Source organism: Calypte anna, chromosome 2, assembly GCF_003957555.1.
Source record: "Calypte anna isolate BGI_N300 chromosome 2, bCalAnn1_v1.p, whole genome shotgun sequence".
NCBI classification, from domain to species: domain Eukaryota; kingdom Metazoa; phylum Chordata; class Aves; order Apodiformes; family Trochilidae; genus Calypte; species Calypte anna.
The window spans coordinates 15,293,671-15,316,259 of NC_044245.1; the positions used below are offsets into that span (position 1 = coordinate 15,293,671).

General features: G+C 36.5%; 1 protein-coding gene across 3 annotated transcripts in view; it reads left to right on the forward strand.

The window, feature by feature from the left end:
• Window positions 1–22,589, forward strand: part of ARHGAP12 (Rho GTPase activating protein 12) — a 76,302-nt gene that overhangs the window by 31,421 nt on the left and 22,292 nt on the right. For 2 of the 3 annotated variants that reach the window (XM_030445654.1, XM_030445655.1), the window contains exons 3-7: window positions 1,868–2,131; window positions 8,176–8,316; window positions 9,869–9,949; window positions 16,421–16,546; window positions 20,546–20,617. In XM_030445654.1, the coding sequence (XP_030301514.1) occupies window positions 1,868–2,131; window positions 8,176–8,316; window positions 9,869–9,949; window positions 16,421–16,546; window positions 20,546–20,617 (684 nt within the window). The remainder of the gene's footprint in view (window positions 1–1,867; window positions 2,132–8,175; window positions 8,317–9,868; window positions 9,950–16,420; window positions 16,547–20,545; window positions 20,618–22,589) is intronic. The other variant, XM_030445656.1, reaches the window with a different exon arrangement.

Here is a 22,589-nt window from a genome sequence, read left to right on the forward strand (position 1 = left end):
TGAACAGTAAAAGACCGTTTTTCTACTATCCAAGTCTCCCCTCTCCCCTTCTGGGTGTTTTTTTGTTTTAGTGGTGTGAGGTTTTTTTTGAGGGCTGTAGATTGGCTGCCTTTGGTAAAATTGGTCTTGAAAGCACTAATAGGTTAAAGAATGTGACTATGAATGAAGCCTCACCCTACTTCCGGAGTGATCATCCTAATATCCTAGGGATCCAAGGTTAATCTCTGAAGAGAGAATGGGAGAGGGGAGACTTTGATAGTAGAAAAAACGGCTTTTACTGTTCATCAAATTTTGTATCTTCTTTTTTTCCTCCTTTGATTTAGGTAGAGAAAGATACTATTTGGTTCTGGCTCTGATTTTGCCAGTGCTGCTATTTCTCTCCTCCCCCCTCGTGGTTTACCCTAAGACATACTGTACTTGTTATATCCAGTAAGCTGTGTTTTCTCCTTTCAAGGCACACAGAACAAGTTCATGCCCGTTTTAATCTCATTAAGTTCCTCTCTAACAGTTTCCCCTTCTGGTCGTGGATATTGCCCATATTAGGTTCTAGCTATGGTGCAATCAGTTTATATCTGATTGTGTGGTACAATGTACTGCCTTGCCTGAGCAAACCCCAATAAGTTATGATCAGATGTGGCCTAGATTTAATGTTTAAAACTATATTATAAAAGATCTTTTATATACTGCAATATGCTATTTTTTTCCTGTGAAAGAATGGTGTGACAGGCACAAGGACCTGCCTCCAGCAGAGTTTCTGACTGGAAACCAAGCAGGGGGAAGGTATGGTATAAATTAGATGATTCCTTTCTTTGGAGTGTCTAAATAATGCCCCCTAAAACATGGAGGCGGCGATGCATTACCAGGAAACTAATTTGGTTTAATAACAATCTGCTTTCACAATCACATGATCACAGCTCTCCTGAAAGCACATTATTATATTCTGCATGGTGTGTTTGATATACTTGTATTATACTTTAAAAGTTGAGCATCTGAAAAGTCTATTCTTCCTAAACACTTTAGTGGCTTGTTTGAAAGTACTAACATTTTCAGTGTGTGCCCTGGACTTTCAGATACACTTCTGCTGGCCTTTGTTAGCAAACTACTATTAATGAGAAATAATCATTAGTGCTTTTGTCTTCATGTAGGTATTTGCTGTTCTACTTGTGTATATATGTATGAATGAAACCAGGTAGATAATCTTATGCATTTAATTTCTGTAATACAAGAGTGGTAATCAGAACACTCAGTGATACTGTCTAAAATAGTTTTTTTACACAAGCATCTGTTTGGAAAGGTGTACAGGTAAAGCATCTAGGTGTTTTCCAGAGTTTTAGTCAAAACACTGCGCTCATCTTTCTGACTGAACTCTATGTTTGGATCTTACTGGGAAGATAAAAGAACTGCTTTACATTCACCATCATCTCTATCAGCAGTGAGAGGGAAAGGTTGGGGAACCATCCTTGCCTAACAAATGATATCTCATAAATGCTACATTTTGTCTCAAAAAAGACCAAGTTACTTACAGATCCTGAGCAATATTTGAATTGTAAAGCTGAAGTTTTTCAACAGGCAAGCATATAATTATTTTGATAGTTCCAGTGTATTTCAAATCCACTGGGAGACATAGTTGTCATCTGGAGAAGTGCTGAAAAATAGTTTCAGTATTAAATAAATATAGTTTGTGATATTTACCTTATAGTTAACAATCTACTGTTTTCGTGTCCCAGCATCTTGTGGTTGTCCTTTGTACTTTTGTACTTAAAAAAAAGGGAGTTTGTTGGTTTGTTCTACTATGTAATATATTCTGATTTGTAAGAGCATTCTAAAATTCATTTGCTCTTTAACAATACATTTCTTCTCTTAATAGCCAACTACTCCACCAAGCCAAGGGAGGCCTGATTCACCAGTTTATGCTAATTTACAAGAATTGAAAATATCTCAGTCTGCACTTCCACCACTACCTACAAGTGCTCCGGTTCAAATAAATGGGGAATGGGAAACGCATAAGGATACGACAGGACGCTGTTATTACTACAACAGAGGATCACAGGAACGAACCTGGAAACCTCCACGGTGGGCCCGAGATGCCAGCATTAATAAAGGGGATTCCCAGAGCCATGCAGATCATGAGGTAGTTCCTTCTGAGACCACAAGCAATGAGATTGTAATGCCTATGAATGCTCTTTTGCTATGGAATTTGTTGTTGCTGAGCTTTGCAGTGTCAAGGAGTTTCTTCTGTATTTTGGGCATGTGTCTTGGTATGAAGTTTTAACAGTTTAGCCTGTCAGTCTCTTTTGTGTACAAGAATGTGTACATGAGCTGGTACAAGAGCAGGAAGTTGTAAAAATAAATACCTTACAGTTCCTCAGCAGATAGTGCTGCTTTTCTCTTAAAAGTAAAGGAGAACTAAGGTGTTTTGAAACTCATAGGACTATAAATGACAGTAGAATAAGACTATCATCATGTCTTCTCTGACGTGGAGTGTGTTCTCTTTCTTGGTGTACTTGGCACATTTCTGGGGGAGAAGGTGGGGAAAAGGAGCATGAACAATGCTTCTAGAAGCAGGATTTATGGGGATGCTTTGGAAAAAATCAAGGAGAATTATTTATTTTTATCCTTATCAGTTAAATACACAGTAGAACAAAGGCAGGGTTATGCAGGTGTTTGCTACTTCTTGGTTAATGATGTGGCAGTAAACATAATAGGGATGCTTTTCTTATAGAGAACTATTTTTGTAGGGGTGTTTTGTATGGAGGAATTCTGATGGATATAGAGAACTCCAAAGTTCTGGAGTCGAAATCACACTTATTTGAGCTGCACCTTATTATGCAGACTTATTACAGCACCTCCCACCTGCATCAGAAGAGCTGACATGACTGAAGCTTCTATCAAATTACACCGATTTCTGATTTTGTACTTAGATTTATATTTACTATTAATGCTTATTTTTCACCATGCAAACCTGCTGCTTTTGCAAAACCTTTTGCCGAAGTTTTGCCATAGGTCTTGGTTAAGAGAGTTGAAGCTTTCTGTGAAGTTACCTATGTTAAGAGATGATTTGTAATAACATTTGAAGTGCAGGTATATTCTGTGGAACTGTTCACTAGAGAGAGATGGGTAGTGGTATGTATTTATCTGAACTGTGGTGGTTCAGATAGAGTGGAGGAATAATGTGTAGATGGATATTACTATTTAAATATGCTTAAAGTAATGCTCTTGTATTCAAAGACAATACTCAGGTTAATCAGTTTCCTGACTGAAAGAAAAAGCAAACATTTATCAAGAAATCTTCCATATATTTCACTTTTATATACTCCTTTCAGGCATGTATAATTTAGGTGGATTTCTTCCTGAGCTATTGTATTGTTTAGTTTTAAAATTTAATTGTGGACTGCTAAAAAATTTTAGGGTGTTGGAAGTCCCGTTGTAGAAGCCTCTTTCAGGGCCATTACTGCCAGAAACAGGAGAGAAAAGAAAAAGGGCCCCTTTTATTGCATTTGGCAATGGCCTTCATAGCAGCCATGACATCCCCAAGCATTTAAAGAGACAAATTTTCTTGTCACAGACTGGTAGCAGAAACAGGTAAACTGATGAAATGTTTGTGGCACTCACTTTGGTATGTTTGATGATGGACTATTAGTTTCTCACTGGCTGTCCTTTTGATGAATAAGACTCCGGGTTAGTCTGGATAAGAGGATTGCTTTTTTGAGTAGTAACTCTCTCCTTGTAGTAAATGTAACAATTTCTGTTGTCATTGTTCTTCCTTCTTTTCATGGAAGGACTTCTAATAATTGTTTCTCCCTCTGCAAGTGGTTCTTCCCCATATCTCTGTACCACAGCTTAAGCACATGGTTGCATGTTCAGAAAGCTTGATTTTTAATTTTTTTTTTCTCATAACTTTTTTTGACTTGCTGCTTCTGTTTATTTCTGATGTTTTGAAGTATTGCAGATAGGCCTTCAGACAACTTTATTTGTCCAGGTTTCAGTCTTTGTAAGGCAAATGGAGGGTGCATGTTTTGATTAATTTTCAACTAGACACAAGTTTGTTTTCAGTATTCCTCAAGTAATTTTGTCTTCTCTGACTCAGTTATCAAAGTTTGAATGGAGATATATTGCAATCCACTTTCCAGCAGTTGTGTTGATTCTGAAGCTGTTGGGTGTGGTGTGTTGGGGTTTTGTTTTTTTTTTTTTTGTTTTTTTGTGGGTTTTTTGTGGTTTTTTTTTTTTTTTTTTTTGTTTGTTTTTTGTTTTCCCCTTCTTTTCTGCAGTTGGGAGTGTTCTTCACATTCCACTGCTCATGTTCACCATTTAGTTTGACCTCGGAGAACCTAAAGCAAAATTCCTAGAGGCTGAGATCCAAGGCGAAGCTACAATGAAATATAGTACATATCAAATCTTGTCTGGTTATGAAGACTTAAAGCAAATATGTCTTAATAACTAGTAAATCCAAATATAATTAATTGTAATGAAGTTAAGTTGGCTTTTACACAGTAGTCTGTTTTGCTAATTTCCTTCATATTTAGTAGTAAAAGATCATATGCATGAAAGTTACATGCTAGTTGTAGCTCTAGTGATGTGTCCTCAGAGGAGCTTGTATTAGCAAAGCAGACAAAAATGAGAACTGTGTGTTGTGTAATGTGTTAGAACATGAAATAAATTACAGATGGCCATAGAAATTTGATTAGGAAGTGGAATTTTATTGAATAATTAAAAGCGGGCGAAATTGTATCTGGTTTATCAAAGAAGCTGGTAACAGAGATGGCACAAAGATAACAGTGAACTAGTGAAGTACAACTGATAGATTCTCTGGGCAAGTGAGTAAGATTTTTGAATTACAGATAAAATTTATCAGAGGTAGTGACTTTTTATATATTTGAGGAAGGAGTATTTAATAGTATTTAATAATAACTGGGAGAAATTTGTCAGATAGTAAGGTGGTTTAATTAAAGTGGATTGTAAAAGGAAGGAGATGTCATATCAGAAAAAGGCATCAGGATTTCACTTAAATTGAAAACTACATTTAAAACGTGGCTAAGATGCAATTTCGTTCCCTGTTTTATTTTTGTTGTTGTTTGTTTGTTTTAGAATAAACAAAGGGTAATGGAGGTGTGCTAGCTTCTCTAATTAGTCAGTATTCTTTCTCACTATGATGTTTATAGAAGCAGCAGTAACTTCCAAAAATAGACTGGTAAAGGGATAGAAAAGAGGCAGTAATTGTTCCTCTTTTTTATTAATTGCAGGGTGATGAACTGATCTCTCTCCTCAGGAGTTTTCCATGTAAATGGAAAAAAGCCAAGACAGTAGAAACAATGATGTGGAGCACCCTTTCTGTATTTCCCTTTAGTGTCTCAGCACAGGTCTTACAAGGTGGAAGGTTGGGCAGCTGTGCATTTAAAGTGGCTTTACTTAAATGTGCTTTAGTAATCAGGGATAGGACTGGGATAAAAGCATGGACGATACCTAAAAAGTGTCCAGACAGTTAATGCTGAAGAGGTGTTAGAAGTTAAATTGCAAGTTGCTGAACATGGTTTGGCCAGTGTTCTCTAACTCCTGTTAATGCAGCTTTAGCAGTTGTTGGAACCAGCCGAGGGAGCGGGAGTGAGTTGGGTTGTGAAACAAAACTCTTGAGCTGTTACAGAGTTTTAAGTCTAGGTATGCAAAAGCTATATGCCTACATTGGATGCACATGAGATTAGTTAAACCTTTAAACATCATGACTACTGTTATATGGGTGTCTTACAGATGAAGACATTAACAAAGGCATAATTAATTGTTTCTGAAAACCAGTTTTTTTTCTAGGATAATTTTTATTTTTAAGTCTTCTGTTTAGTTTTACTGTGTATGGTGTTTCCTCAGTGTCAGGAGTTGCATAGAACAGGAAAATAGAAATGCACTATGTTTATTTGGTCATAATTCCTATTAATAGCAATGTGCCCTTGTGGCCAAGAAGGCCAATGGCATCCTGGGGTGCATTAGAAAGGGTGTGGTTAGTAGGTCAAGAGAGGTTCTCCTCCCCCTCTATTCTGCATTGGTGAGGCCGCACCTGGAGTATTGTGTCCAGTTCTGGGCCCCTCAGTTCAAGAAGGACAGGGAAGTGCTTGAAAGAGTCCAGCGCAGAGCTACTAAGATGATTAAGGGAGTGGAACATCTCCCTTATGAGGAAAGGCTGAGGGAGCTGGGTCTCTTTAGTTTGGAGAAAAGGAGACTGAGGGGTGACCTCATCAATGTTTTCAAATATGTAAGGAGTGAGTGTCAGGGAGATGGAGTTAGGCTCTTCTCAGTAGTGACCAGTGATAGGACAAGGGGTAATGGGTGTAAATTGGAGCATAGGAGGTTCAAGTTGAATATTCGAAAAAATTTTTTTACTGTAAGGGTGACAGAGCCCTGGAATAGGCTGCCCAGGGAGGTTGTGGAGTCTCCTTCACTGGAGACATTCAAAACCCGTCTGGACACGTTCCTATGTGATGTACTCTAGGTGGCCCTGCTCTGGCAGGGGGGGTTGGACTAGATGACCTTTCGAGGTCCCTTCCAACCCCTAGGATTCTGTGATTCTGTGAATAAAAATGTCTGAAGTCTACTACTTTAGTTACATAAATGTCAATGCATTTAATATTAACCATATGGTGTATACACACCATATGTGTATACAATGTATCTATCTTATAAAACAGTAGTTCAAATGAGGCCAACAGCACTTGATTATCAACTTCTCAGTCTTAATTCTTTGTGTCATTCCACATGCAAGAGGGGTAGCATTGTTTTAGCTCCTAGCTTAGATGCTTGAGTTCTGTAAATTGTATAAGGTACCTAGATTTTTCATATTACTTTATTAATGAGCCTGACAATTTCTCATGGCTTTTGCTGGGCTTGGTGAGATGGCTTGTGTCAGCACAAGGAGTTTTTTTCTACCGCACAACTAATAAAATACTGAGAAGGGTAACACCAAAATCCTTTGTAATAATGATTTCCCAGTATAACTTAACGTGCCTCTAAAAACTGACTTTTAGAAATTTGCTAGTTTTAGATAGCTGGATATCTTTTTGGTAGGATTTAAGTCTTTCAGGAGAGATCTTTTTCTCATTTGAAACTGAAAATCTGCCTTTCTCGTGCTTTAAAATTTTCCTTAAAACCCTTGCACTTGTGCTACTGAACCTTAGTCGGTATTTAACTGTCCATTTCTGTAGGAAGGATGTGTTGCAGTGTAAATGTTATGCCTTCTACTACCCAAGGATCCAAGAATGGTGTGAAAGGAAATCTGCTCTGAATTCCCCAGAAGACTGTGGTGTAGAGCTATTGTAGTGGGAGATGAAGACAGGAAGGGTTGTGGTTTTTTGTTGATTTTTTTGTTTGTTTTGTTTGCTTGTTTTTTTATGCATGGAGTAGGTGATGCCTTGAATAGGAACTCAAATACATTAGCAAGGAGATGAACAAGGTGTACTAAGGAGTGGAAATTGTTTGATGTGTATGTGGAAAATATTTTTTCTACTTTACATGTCAAACTTGTTTGTTACAGTATAATTCATGTCTGCCTTGAGAAATTAATTATACACCTCAGGCAGCTGTGCCTGCAGTTGGTAGAAAGACTTGGTTTGGGATTGCTCATTATTACACATGATAGAGTTGGAAGGAGCAGAGTGGAAATTCATATTATAGGATGCATTGCACAAGCACTGTAAAGTGCTGGGACTGGAGATTCAAGTTATCATTAACAATTGTTTTTTTTCCAGATATTATTTGGGAAGGAAAGAAAAGGATTTAGTTATGAAAGCTGAGATGTTGCCAGAGAACCAATATAGCAGGTTTCCTGAGATTTTTTGGGTGATGCAGATTATTAAAGCTAACTTGCTTCATCATTTGATAGTGTAAATCCATGGGAATAAAACTTTGATTTGCAAAACCATTGCAGTTGAAATTTGAGTTGCTGAAATCTGGTATGGTAGAATTAAAAATGTTGTATCAACACAAACCAGTTATTCTGAAAATATTTTAAACAGCCTAGCACTTGTCAACTATTTCTGTACTGTAAATGTGCATCTCTTATTCTCTGATGTAAGATAAATGTGAACTCCCTGCAATCGATTGCTATTCTCTTTCCAGTCAAATAATCTTTAATCTTTCAGATTTTAAAGCGCTTTCATTCTCAAAACTGCCTTGTATGTTTCTGACTACTTGTAGCATCTTTCATCAGAAGAAAACGACCACAGTTCTTGTTACAGCCAGTCAGATAGTCAGTATGGTTCTCCTCCAAAGGGTTGGTCAGAAGAGTTGGATGAACATGGTCAAACCTTATATACCAATGACTATACTAATGAAAAGGTACTTTTTCCTTCTTCTCATCACATTCTAAATCTTTTCCACTATTTCACTGTTAGAAATGCAGATTTCTAGAAGTGAAAAGCATTCCTCAGCAGTATCTTTTTTTTTTTAAATGTGCACAAAACTTCAGCAACTGAATGGACTTTTTTGTTTTCTTGTGTATGTTCTTTATTATTAAGAAAAAATGTTTTCTTATTTCCAGTCATGTATTAAATTATATTAAATGACTATATAATGTATAATTTTTTTCCAGTTCTGCCCTTTCCCTATCCTCTTGATTAGACTTCCGGAATGAACTTTATACCAACCAGCTGTTCTTGTCTACTTAGGCTGTCCAGATAGGATAGCTTCAAACTGAAGATAATGCTGCTTTATCAGTTTCATCTGTTATTTTGTTAGAGATTTTCAGTATTGCATTCAGTTATAGAGAAAGTTCTCAATTAAACCACAGCTGTATCAGCAGAGTTATGTTCTGTGCTAAATATCTATTAGGTACTGACATCTAATTGTGATTCTGGGCAAAGCATAAAAAATTCTCCCATGTAGGATAAATGGCAGTATTTGTTTATATTTGTGAACCAGTTCATTTTTCTGATTGTTCATTAAAGTTTCATATTTTTTTTTAACTTCAAAAGCTGTTCATTGAAACAGTAGTTTGTTTACTGTATTATAGCACCACCTCTTTTCCAGTTCATACGTGCAAGTGTTTTTTGAAAGAAATTTTTAAAGACTTGTCTTTTACATCAGTTTGGAATTTTTATCCTGCTTAATCTATTTCTACTGAACATCTGTAGAGCACATACCTATGTTTTGGCAAATATGAAAACATTTTTTTTAAATTGCACTGGGACTGATGGAAAACAGATTATTTGAAGGCAAGCTTGTAAATTCTGCTTGACCCAAGAGTCTTGCTGTGAATGTTTCTGTGCATATTTTTGTGCAATGCTCTTGTAGAATTTTGCTCATTACAATTGTTTTATTTCTTCATATCTAGTCACAGTTGTCTTTGATTGTGAGATCTGTGTCTGTAGGAGTTACAGAAATTATATATTATCTTTGTGATTTATTTAGGAACTTTATCTCATGTTCCTGTTGATATTTTAAAAATGGAGTTGTTCAAGAAGTGCAGTTACATCTGAAATTATCAGCAGTTGCTGCTTGAGTTTCTTGTAATTATGCAATTTTATTTATAAAATTCTTACACAGATCGTGCAAAGATTGTGCCTCCTTAATCTGGCAATTTAATGTCTGTTAGAGTGAGATATGCTATCTTCAAAAATATCTGGTTATCACATTCTTGTGTGTAATTGCAAGACTCTTTTCTAAGGAGTTACAGAAGGAAAAAATATCAGTGACCCAATTCAGGAAGCTGAAAACTCTGCTGCTTTCATTGCTAACTAATCTTGGTTAGTTAATGGAGGCTGTTTACTAGAAGCTACTAATGTGGATGACACTTTATTAAAAATTAACTTTAAATCCCAAGTATCAAAGATTTACCGTGCTGCCACAGTCACTCTAATTATATTTCCTATCATCACATTTCTTTCTACAGTGGCTTAAACATGCAGATGAACAAGGTAGACCATACTACTACAGTGCTGATGGTTCCAGATCAGAATGGGAATTACCTAAGGTAAGTGATGTAAGAAAGAACACCCTCTGTGGTGCCATTTGTGGGCTGGTATGCTATTCCCCTTGTTGATATGAAAATAATCTCATAGTGCTGTTAACAAACTTTCTTTAAAATTAATTACTCATGAGCCGTTTGGACAGACTGTAGTCTTTAATTCCTTCTTAAAACTGCTGAATCTTGGGTGGCAGCAAATATAAAATCAACAGGAGTAAAGGAGAAATTGCCTCTTGGATTCATGGTCCAAGAGCCTATCTATTTCAAGAAGTCCTTAGCTTTGAACACTGTGGAATAGATTTTTTAATTTCAGTGATATTTATTTGAATTTTTATTTCAAATAAAATATTTCAGCAAAAGACTTAGCTGGTTTATGTAACTGTGTATGTGAAGAACAGAGATGTTACCTAGATGTTACAAGTGTGGTTGAAGATTGGTCTCCCAGAATCTTACTGTAGCTGATTCCAAAAGTGCTTCAGAGCAAATGGACTGGAAGGACAATACAGACTGCAGAACTACTTTGAAGGAAAAAAAAAAAATCTATATTGAAAATTCGTCCAAAATTTGTTGTGAAATGACGTGAGGGAATAGTGTGCTATTAGTGTCTGCTATTAAAAGCAGAAAAAAGCAGAAAAAGAAACAAAAAATCATCTAGAGGTTACTGGAAATAGCACATTAGCTGAGCTAATACTATATAACAAAAATTTTCACTGTCATAGTGATAACTGTAAATGTGAACTTGCTCAGGCATAACAGTACCTGTGTTTATAAAGATATATGGGGGGGGAAAATACAAAACAAATTACTTCAGACAGTCTCATAGAAAGTCCTCCAATCATGTATATTTAAGATAACATTAGGAATAACTGAATGCCTCTGGCTAAAAATGACATCTCAAATGAAGTCGCTTTGGCAACTGCTGAGAAGTCTGTTAATGCTTATGGTGAGTGTGACCCAGCTTTTTTCAGTGGAAGAGAAAAATTCTTTAAGTTGAATATTCTTTAGATAAATAGAATAATTCTTTAATAATAATAATACTTATCCATAATTTGCACTATACCTCGCAAAAGACTGAGTTTTTGCCTATGCATTCTGCTGCATTCTGTTGTTGTTTTAAAGAAATAAACCAGCAAATAAAAGCTCATTATTGCATAGAATGCTATGACAGAATGTTTATTCCCCTGTATATTGAATAAATAATATCTTGATCATGTTGAGAAAGACTACAGCCCTATTCCAGAAACATAGTTTTCTAATAAAGTTTTATAATTTAAGCAAATGAGAAATTTCTGTTAGAGGGACGGAGGGGGAAGTTAAATTAATCTCAGGAATGAGAATTCCAGTTTCTAAAGTTTAAAAAAAGTAAATCTGTCAAAGCAGCCAAAAAAGTGAGGAAAACAATGTAGTAAATAAAGAAAGGGGAGGCTGAGGGGGTAACATCATAAAAATGAGTGATGGTGTCTCAAATTTTCAAATGTGTTCCCAGCATAACAGCATGATGCTTGTCCATCCTCTGGCTGAGCTCTCTGATCCATCTAAACGTGGAAAGAAAATGTGCTTGCCATAAGCATCTGGATTGAACTCATAGTTTTGGTTTTAATATTTACAGACTGGGATACTGCAGTTACTCTTCCTCTCCTCAGGAGTTCCTGCAGCACTAGCTCCCCTTGCTGTATCCACAGAGGAAGTGCTAGGTTACAGGAGCTTCATTTTTGTCTCTTATGTGAGTCACTATGTGAGTGTTGAGTGTGGGCTCAATTCTGATGTTCAAGTCAATGATTTTCATACTGAAGACCTGAATGCTGTCAAACAAAACATCCTATCTGAAAAATTACAATAAAACACAATTCAGGTAATACTGGGAAGATACCATGCCATCAGATGGTGAAAGAAAATAAAATGAAAACATGTAAATGGGGCCTGGTTGTCTTACAGTAAAGATGCCTTGTTCTGAGCTGTGCTGCCTGATTTAAGGTAACTTACTGTGTTTGCTGGCCTTTAGTGCTGTAAGGCAATGCACTAAACAGTATCTGCAGCAATAGTGAATCATCTTCACCTTCTTTCATAAAATCTAGGATTGCATGGTGAAAGTTGAAACAGTCTCAGCTGATGATGTGAGGATCCAGATGATTTTTAAGGACAAAAGAGCAAGTGATATGACAAATCTGAGATAAATATGAGAAGGCAGGCAAAGGTTTATTTTTCTTTAAATGTATATTTCTACTCAAGAGGCCTGGGCTGGTCTTCCTCATTTCCTGGTGTTTGGTGGTTCCTACCACCATCCCTTTCAAAATAAGAAGGAGGAGAGGGGGTAGGTGCCCCCAGCATTTTCTTGGTCATGCAGCAGGGCTGGTGGTAATGCTGACTTGGAGCTCTTTTTCAAAGATCAGCTGTCTTAGTGGTCCCAAGGATTAGGAGAAGCAGTGGATGACCAAAGCAGCAAAGGGAATGGAGTGGATTGTCCACAGGTGTCTTTCAGTTACTTGCACATTCAAGACCTTGCTGCTTGTCCAGTGGTCTCCATTCTGTGTAGGTTCTGTTCCTTTCAGTGCCGCTACTGACTTAAACTGCTACCGCCCAGACATCCTTTAGTAGAGAATGACGAATATTTTTTCCCCAAAGGAAGAAGGGGAAAGGTTAGGGATAAAGTCCTCAAAAAGACAAAAATTATTATTTTGTTTATTTATGTATGCTTAACAGAAACAATGTGTCATTGATTTAGTTTATAAGAAAAAGCAAAAGGTTTAACATAGATGTTAAGTTCATCACATCACCAAACAAGTTTATTCAAAGCCAGTGACACAAGGAGCACTGAAGAGTGGTTTTGTTCTAAGTATTTAAATTAAAAAAACAAACAAACCCCTAACAAACTACCTTTGATTTCAGGCAGTCTATTGAGACAACTGCAAATAACATGGCAAGGTATGTAAGATGCTAAAGGTTACTAGGATATCAGAACATTTTAAAATGCTGATGGTTTGATCTCTGCTAGCAAGAAGGTAGAGTAAAATACTTAATTTAGGGTCTTTACTAGTTTTCATTGTCTGGTTCATCCCAGTCTTTCCTCCCTTCACCCACCCAGTTCCTTTCATCTGGCTGGGAATGTTAATGCAAACCAAGATGAGTCGGTTTTTTTTTTGTTTTTGTTTTTGTTTTTCCCCATTCCTCAAAGCTGACAGATCTGTGTCATCTCCATAAGAATGGGGACAACTGCTACAAATAACTCAGAGGTGTTACATTTATTTCAGTGACAATTAGGCTAGGACAGAGCCTTGAGCCATGCCACAGACCATGTTAAAATTAAATATAAATCATTCAACCAATTGAGAGGGTTAGAAAATTTTATACTGAGGCAACGAAAGCTTTTAAGTAGCTGGTGAAGGCACTGAACAAATTCAGCAATGAAAATAAATCTGTGTGACCTAAATTTACACTGTTGTCCTTAGCCTGTACCAAGAGCTGTGGTAACAAGAAGTCTGTGTTATGTGGTGCATGCAGTCATGCATACAGTGAAATGGGGAATAAACTGAGGTGATGTAACAAGAGGGGTTAATGTAATGGGACAAATTTGAGTTTTATGGATGATTTTCAAGGAGAAGTAGTATGTATATTTGGAATTTTGTGCTACCTTATCAAAAGCTTTAGAATTAATAAAATAACATCACACCCTAAGAAGATGGCTGTTACAGCACAAGGTGTAGCAGTGATTGTTCTGCCAGGCAATGTGTAGTCTTTAATCGGTCAGTTCTATTATAGTGTAAGGCCCTTGCCTGATCTGTGTCCTTGAGATTAGACCAAGGCTTAGGTATGGAAAACCTGCTTATAGAGTTATTTAAAAATAAGATTTTGTGTGAGGGAAGGAGAGCCCAACCTGGTTGCTTATCATTGCTGATAAACAGTGGGAAATATGATTGTAGGAGAGAGAACATCTCTGCAGGTAAGAGTCCTGGCAGTGAGTGAATCTCACCTGAAAGTGGTCTGCAAGGCTTTTTGATCTAAGACAACTGGATGGGGGCAGACTAAAGGGTAGCAGGGGTGATATCATCTGACCTGACTAGGTTACAGCTCTGGCTGCTTATCTCTGGTCAATGATCCCTACCTGTTCTGGAGGATGACTACTTCAATTGGATAATGCTAAGTCTGAAACAGTATCTGTGACACTGTGACTGTCTTAGCAGATCAGAGATCAATCCATTTAGTTTAAAAGTGGAGATTTTTCTTGAGCCCAGAAATAAATCAGCTTTTTCTTGCTGGCCTCTCTCTGGTTCCCCTCCCTCAGTTCATTCTACACTTTACAATGAGTAAAACAAACAAAACAAACCCAAGCAACCAAACATGAACATTTGAGTGAGAAATGTTCACTTGATAACTCTGACATGAGAGAATTGGGTAAAAATGTCAAATATTCTCTTTAAAACTTGACAATTTAGTAACACTGTATCACCATTGCAAATTATTTAAGATACTAAGATGCTTGTAGCTCAGTGTTTCTGAGTTGATAGCAGTGCTTTTTCAGTCTTCTCTATTGCTGTGCTTTCTTATTAAGTATGGTAAAACTAGAGTTTGGTATTACTTCACAGGTTCTTCTCCTTTGAGACGGGGTTGTCTATTTAGATAAGTTAACTCCTCATAGCTTGTGGTGGTATTAAAGGCACCTTTTAAATATAGATCACATGTAAATGGACTTGTGCCCAAATCTTAACTCAAAACATAGACATAAATTCAGTATAAAATACTTTAAAATAAGTCTTTGAATGTTTGAACTTAAATTCCTCGAGTTACTCAACTGGAAAGTACATGGAGGATTTCCTCAAATCTTTACCTGTGCCACTGAAACATATATCTATTTCTGAAATAAATGGTTCTCTTTTATACTAAGTAATATATATTTGAAATTCCTACTGTGTTAGCACTGCTACAGGGAATGCTGTAGCCTTCTGCAATTTAGACATAGTTTTACTGAAAATTTTAGTTGTAGATTTTAGTAGATTTAGTAGATTTTAGTTGTATTATGGATGGGCAATGCTTGCTGCCACAGGCTGAGCTGAGGAAGCATCTGCAGAGTGTAGATTTCCATAACAAGATGAAAAGCTAGTACTAGATCCCTTGCAACCTGAATGATGGTTCAGCTTTTGGTTTAATAAGGGAACATACTGAAAGTTGCTTAAACCTCACCATTTTAATGTAGCAGTTGTCATGGGAGTATGAATGTGCTGAACTCCATGCAAAATCAGTGGAACCTTGGAAGTTTATTATTTGGGTAGTAAACATAACTTCATTTTGCAGTTTAGCTTAAATTTAGCATTTATATTATTTAGGCTAAACCTTCCCATGCTTAGTTGATAGGTGTTCATATAGGTTATTCTGTCTTTGAAGCCCTAAGGCACTGAGTTTCAATAGGAATCACTAGCAAAACTGTAGATACAGTATGCTTGCAAATACTGTTGATTTAGCCTTTTTAAATAAAAAAGACACTGAATTATCCTTTGTTGCTACTTACCTCTTGGATTCTAGTCCTTTACATAGCTCCACAAATGCTGCCTTATGTTTGTTTCTATGTGCAGATTTTAGTCTTCTGATACTTAATAGGAAGAATGAGGTTTTTAATTACTTGAAGAAACATACATTGATTTTGTCTTTTCCTGTTTGTATTTTCAGTATTAAACTTTGAAATATTTTTATAATTTTAGTGCTATTTCAGTGCTGGTGGTAATGACTTAAAATGGCAATGCTACTGGTGATAAGTATGCTACAATGCTGAGATCTAATTAAATGCTGGGTCCTTCTCATGGTCTTCACATTTTCTCAGCCTGTATATCTCTGTATGCTCTTGCATTTATTAGTAAACCTGTAATACTATAAATCCATTCTCTCCATGGCTATTAACAGATTTGCTGAGTGTTAAAATTATTTCCTGCTTAATATTTATTTTCCATGCTTATGAACATTCCACACCAGCAAATCTTCTAATAAGAAATTTGATGTGATTGTTCAACAAAAGCAAGTCCTCACCTTCGTGTTTCCTCCTCTTTGGGTCAAAGAGAATAGTACCCAGGCAATCATAACTATCAATCTAAGAGGTTTTCCTTTCCTTGCACAAGAGTTGGATGGTGATGCACTACTGTTCATGCAATATGAAGAGTGAATATTGAAATCTTGTCTTTATTCTAATTCCATGGGTGCTCTCAACATGCTGGTGGGTTGCAAAACCAGCAGTAGGCTGTTGCTCAAGAAATAAAATGTCTGCCTGCCAATGGAGAGTATTGTCCCAATGGGCCAGTCTGAGTTACTGTCTCAGGATTACAGCAGAGTGGGCAGTTCTGAAGACTAAATGCAACATAAAACTAAGGATATTTTCTTACTCTTGGGTGACAACAGGAATTTGAAAGTTTACACTGTAAAGGTGTATGAATTTTATGTCCAAGTCTGTTTGCATGAATTTGATTCTACTTAAAATTTGATTTTTCTCTTCTTTAGTATAATGCTTCACCACAGCAACAGAGAGATATAATAAAGAGTAGGAGTCTGGACAGGAGGCTACAAGAACCAATAGTTTTAACAAAGTGGAGGCACAGCACAATTGTTTTGGACACCAATGACAAGGTAGGAGCAAATTAAGCAGCAAGCTGGAATACCAGCTGCTTCTGATATGTGAAGTATTTAATACAACAGAAATGAGGATGCATGAATTTCTTAAATACCACTTTTCTTATATTCTGTTGTATCACTGTGTATAACTTTCAGTGAAACCAAGGGCTGTTGGTTAACTTTACTATTGTAAATTTAACTAAGTAGCTCTTTTTTTTTTTGTTATCTTCGAAGTATTTTAACTAGTGTTTAATTCACTGTTTTAATTCAGTACAGCAGTTTTACATGTAATAGGAATTATTCCATAGTTTAGGCTATGGAGCATAATTAGGGTTTGAATTCAAGAATCATGGATGTGGGTAAGGCTCTCTTCTAAAGTATAATGATATTTCATGCATGAACGTTTTAATTGTAGGAGACACCAAGAAGTAATACTCCTAAAGACTGCAGATGAATAACTGAAATATTCATAGAATTGAAGTTGCACTTGCTAAAGTTAAAAATTATGCTTTAAAGATGGAAGTAATGCTTTTAAAGATAGTAGTAGTATTATGTAGTGGATTCTCCCTTTAATGACTGTTCCATTGAACTACACTGTAATAACTCAAGCAAAGAGGGGAAGTTGTGTGTGGTTACAGCAGGGCTGCAATACTGTCATTGAAGGATGAGACAGCACTGAAAGTGCTGAAACACTTGGCTTTGATTCCTTCCAGGGCAGAGTTGGGAGTTTAGTCTGAGAAGAGCTATGGGTTAGTAACAATGAAAGCTGTCTTCTGCCCATTCTTAGGGCACATTCTTGATAGTCTGTTCTGGGCTGTGCAGTAATAGTTGCTCTATAAGCCAAGAAAGTTCCTCTGCCTCTTCCTGCCGCAGCAAGGATGGGGACAACAGTTTGATGCAAACTAAATCCGTTTATTCGTATCCTTACATGCAGTTATATACCTTTTCTTATCCCACTATTTTACAATGGTGATTTACCCAAGGAAAGAAATCGCACCTTATCTATATCACTAATCCCTTCAAGACAATCTCACAATCAGGGGGCTGCATATTCAGGAAGTTCCATGCTTATCTAGCATAGCTCGGGACTATGTTTATCCCACGGTTTGTATGACAAACAGCTTGTCTCCATCGGTTGTGTTGCACTGTCTGTGCATACCACCTTTGTATCTACATCTTCCCAGTTCAGTTTTTGTCCCAGTTGGTTCTGGGAATGTTGTAACATATTTGGCCTGTTGTTTCCAGTACATTGTAATGGTTTTCCTTGCTGAAATGGAGTGTAGGACAGTGGGTTGTTTTGAGTTGTTTTGATTTCTCAGAATAGGATTTATTGAATTTGATCTTAAGCACAGTCCACTGCCTCCTCAGCACCATGTATTATATATCATAAATTGACAGCTCAAAAGCTTAACTGGAGACTTCACCTGTATGCATTAGTTTAGCTCAAGCAGTTTTGAGATTCTTTTACTCCTTTCCCCTCCCTATTTCTTATTTATCTTTCTCTACTGTGTGTTGTGGTACTTCCATGAGAGACAGCCTAGATCATGTCTTGATAAATCAAAGCTTCTAGCCTCATGTGCAGTTTACACTTTATAGGTATGAACAATTCTGTTGGAGATAGCTTAAAGTTTTGGCCTTGCTTTTAGAGGAAGACTTATCTTGTTACAAAATGGTCTTATGCCAAAGTATAAAAACCTTTAAGTAGTGCTGCAATGAATGAGTAAAAGGTTGAATAAGTGTGTCTTTAAGATACTGTAATCAAACCCAAGACCTTAAAACTAGTGAAGCAAACATGCAAGTGTACAAATGGTTAGTGTCAAAAAGAAATCAAGTGAAACCATGTGTGAGCCGTGGTTTTATAAGTCAGTAGCTGAAAGTTCTGTTCTCATATGTTTCTTCAAAACATATGGGCTGCATGCATTGCTTTTTATTGGTGGGGAGACGACGTAGTTCATATAAAGTGCAATGTTAATGCTTTGAAAAAATGAAAAAAATTAATGCATGGTGAAGCAAGAAGCTAACACTTTGCAGAAAGTCAAAAGTTGTTTAGTGCATCTATGCACCCATTTTTTGACCACTGGCAGGCATAGTGTTATTATATGTTGTGCTTTAAATTAGTATGTGGAAAGGGAATAGTTCATGACCACATTCTGGGTTTCTTGTTCTAGAGTTGTTTAGTGTATGAAAGCTATCTCAAATTCAGAATGAAATGGAAAGAAAACAAACTGGTATTTTGTTGGGTAGGCATGGCAATCCCAAGTTAGTATCTTCCCTATGAGTCAGGTAAAAAGCTGTGTCCAGCTATGGATTCCTCGACAGAAGGATATGAAACTGTTGGAGCAGGTCCAGAGGAGGGCCACGGAGATGATCAGAAGGCTGGAGCACCTCTCCTGAAGGCAGGCTGAGAGAGTTGGGGTTGTTCAGCCTGGAGGGGAGAAGGCTCCAGTGAGACATTATAGCTGCCTGCCAGTATCTGAACGGGGGGCCTAGAAGAAAGCTGGAGAGGGACTGTTTATAAATGCATGTAGTGATAGGACAAGGGGCAGTGGTCTTAAAGTAGAGCAGGGTTGATTTAGATTGGATATTTGGGAAGAAGCTACTTATGAGCAGTGAAGCACTGGAACAGGTTGCCCAGAGAGGTGGTGGAGGCCCCATCCCTGGAGACATTCAAGGTTCGGCTTGACTGGGCTCCGAGCAACCTGATGTAGTGTCTCTGCTCACTGCAGGGGGATTGGACTAGATGACCTTTAAAGGTCCCTTGCAAACCAGCTCATTCTATGATTCTGTTTTCATTTGCTTTCCTTTTTTGTTTTTCCAGGAAAAACAAATAGGCAACTCAGTTCCATGAAGATAGGCCACTCAAAAGAGTGCTTGAAATGTGTCAGAACAAAAGTATAGGCTACCATGGCTGCTGAGCATTTGATGATACCAAAAGTACTTGTTAACTATTTTTTGGCTGCAGCTCATATTTGTATATAGCCATCAGCTAAAAAATTTGGTAAGCAGAGAAAAGATGCCTTCCTGTGAAGGACAACATTGATTTTCAGATTTTTTTTATTTTTCCCTACCAACATCTAAAAATACAGAGCATTTAGTCAGTTCTTAGACTGGTGGTGTTTTCTGTTATTATACTACTAAATGAACTAGTGTGCCACTTCTGTACTTAGGTTTACAAGTGAATTTTAAAGCACTGATGTGCAGTGTTGTGCAATGCTGGAAAAGCAAACTGAATCTGGGCGAGCTGTCGAGGGAATTAAAAAGAGGTAGGGGGAGAAATGTGCTAACAGTAACATAGAACAAGCAATGGTTTTCTTCTGTTTGAAATTCTTTACCAGATTTTCAAGCAGCGTGTTTGTGCAAAATTTGGGAGGAAATGCACATTCCTGTTTTGGTTCCAGCTGGATGGTTTTTCCAGTTTTCAAAGATCTAGTATATTCTTCTTATGATCTCTAGTTAACATCTAGTTTAAAACAAAACCTGAATCTCTAGAAATGTTCAGTGCTTGATTATAAGGAAATCAGTGTTTGTGACTTATAAAAATTAATCGGGCTGTTATACGCTTTTCTACATGTAGAGCAATTTATTGTAGTAATCTTATATTTGCTAATCACACAGAGGCATGATCTGTTTAAAGTCTTGGTATTATATCATGCTCTGTAATAGGTAGGTATTATAAATGTTCATAATTTGATAGCAATGTCATACCAATAAATCTGCTCCTTAATAAGGATGAAAGCTTTGCTTTAAGCTGATACAGTATGTATTAACATTTTTTTCAAATGGATATGTGCAAATTAACCCAATTTGAGTGTCATCTGCATATATTACAAGAATACCTTCTAGTAACCTGGTTTATAATATAAATTTCTGAGAATATAACGAATGCTTTAAAAAAGCAAACTTTTTATAATATGTATTTATAGAGACAGAAGAAGTATCCTGATGGTTAAAAAAATGTAAAATAATTGTATGAAGCATAATAACTTATGTAGCCTATTTGATTTTTTTTTTTAGGAATCAACTGCTTCTAAGTCCAGTTTTTCTGAGAATGAGTCCTCCCCTTCTTCACCAAAGCATCAAGCCACAGTTAGTATGCAAAGTGTTTAAATAGATAAGTAGATGTTGTAGAAATTGGGCTATTCATGATTAGAGAATTGAGGGTAAGCCTGTTATTGAAAAAAAAAAGGGATAAAACTGTTCAAAGGCTTTACATTTTAAAAGCAATTCATTGCATCCAACAGTGCTTTCAGTAAAAAATCAGATTTTCTTGATTTAAATACAGCTTGGAAATAGAAGATTAAGTTAACTAAATGGAATAAAGTTATGTCAAAATATGTAGAACTCTGTTAGTTCCTACAGCAGTCGTATCTTCTCACCTAGGTACTTGGAAGCTAAAAGCAGATTCAAACTGTGCCTCTTCACAGAATCTCTCACCATCAGTAGTTAGTAGTAGTTTGTAGTATTTGATATCTTTATTTCTTTCTTGTCTTTCAATTTCCTTGAAAAGAGAGGACTTTGCATAAACTATGTATTTTTGATATAGTAGAACAACTACTGGGAGGAAAACTTAAGCTTCTTAAACTAATGATGTTTAACAGATTTTTTTTTAGTCAGCTTTAATTTTAGATTTGATAATTGATTTTTGAATAGTGGGAAATATTTTTTTTTTCATTTTGGGACTGTAGTACAATAGCCATGTATTCTCATTTCTTTAAATACGGCTCAGATCTTGAATTATTGAATTTGTATTTTGTAGAAAAATTCATTACTGCTCTAGATGATAGAAAAAAACCCCCTGTATTATCTTGAGCTGTCCCCAAGGATTAAATAATACAAAGAAAGTTGCTGAATTTTTGTGTGTTTTGGTCTTTAACTTTCTGCTTCCTTTTCCCTGATTGCTGTCCCACTAGTATCCCCTAGTGTTGCTGCTAAGTAGGGCATTACGATGCCCTTTCTCTGAGTAAGTTTTCTTTGGAGCATTCCCAGTGGTTCCACCATGAGTAATTTATTAAAATGATAATGTGTTTGAGAAAGTGGGTGTGGGGTGCTCAGTCACTGGGAAAGATAGTGACTGTTTCACTTTATAAAGCCAAAGGTTTATTAGAAGGGTGCAGTGCATAGGGATGTTAGTGCATGGATCACAAAATGATCTAAAGAATGGGCTGTTCATTTCTTTATTCATTTGTTTGGGTTTTTTGGGTGGGAGGTGGGGTATGGAGATGGGGGCTGGGGGGAGGGAAGTGGATTATTGTTCTATTGAAAATAGCACTTTTGGAAAACACTGGCTTGGAAAAGTATTCCAGCCCAATGGATATTAGATTGAGTAAAAGCAGCACTTACCATTAGACTGAAATAACATCTGAACCACCAGCTAAACACTATTATCCTTAGAAATGTCTCTCTTGTATTTTATGTGTTGTGCTTGAAAATGGTAGGTAAAAATTTTAACATCATGAAAACCAGGTTTGTTTCTTTGGTAAGAGGGTTGTCATGGAATTACAGCACAGAATTTCTCTTAGTATTCTGCAGTTATGGGCCACTTAAATTTGAGATTTAGAGGAGAATGTTGAAGACTGGATCTTCTATTTTCGTTAGTTCTAGAATTGAGGACATTTTTGGTACGATAAAACTAATTTGGATCCTTTCCCTTGTTGATTGTTTCAACTAATAGGTTAGCTCTTAAATTAGGAAGTGTTACAAGCTGTTACTGAATAGAAATTGATTTAAAAAAAAAAACAAAAAAAAAAAACCAAACCAAAACCTAACTTTCCTTTAGCAGTATTCCTTGGTAGGACAAGGATGATGGGAGAAAGTGGCAGAATTTGTCACCTCATCTTTAGTGTCACAAATGGTACAAATCAATGGTTTTCCTTTTTATCCTAGATTATGTTTTCAGACATTTCTTTCTATTTTATTACTTCTGCAAAGAAACTCCAAATACTGGAAACCTGCAAATGCATTCTTGTTCAGCATTTTTTATTCAACTGTTCATTGAGTGATCTCCAAATTTTTACAGTGGCACAACAACAACATAACCAAGATAGCAACAAGACATAAC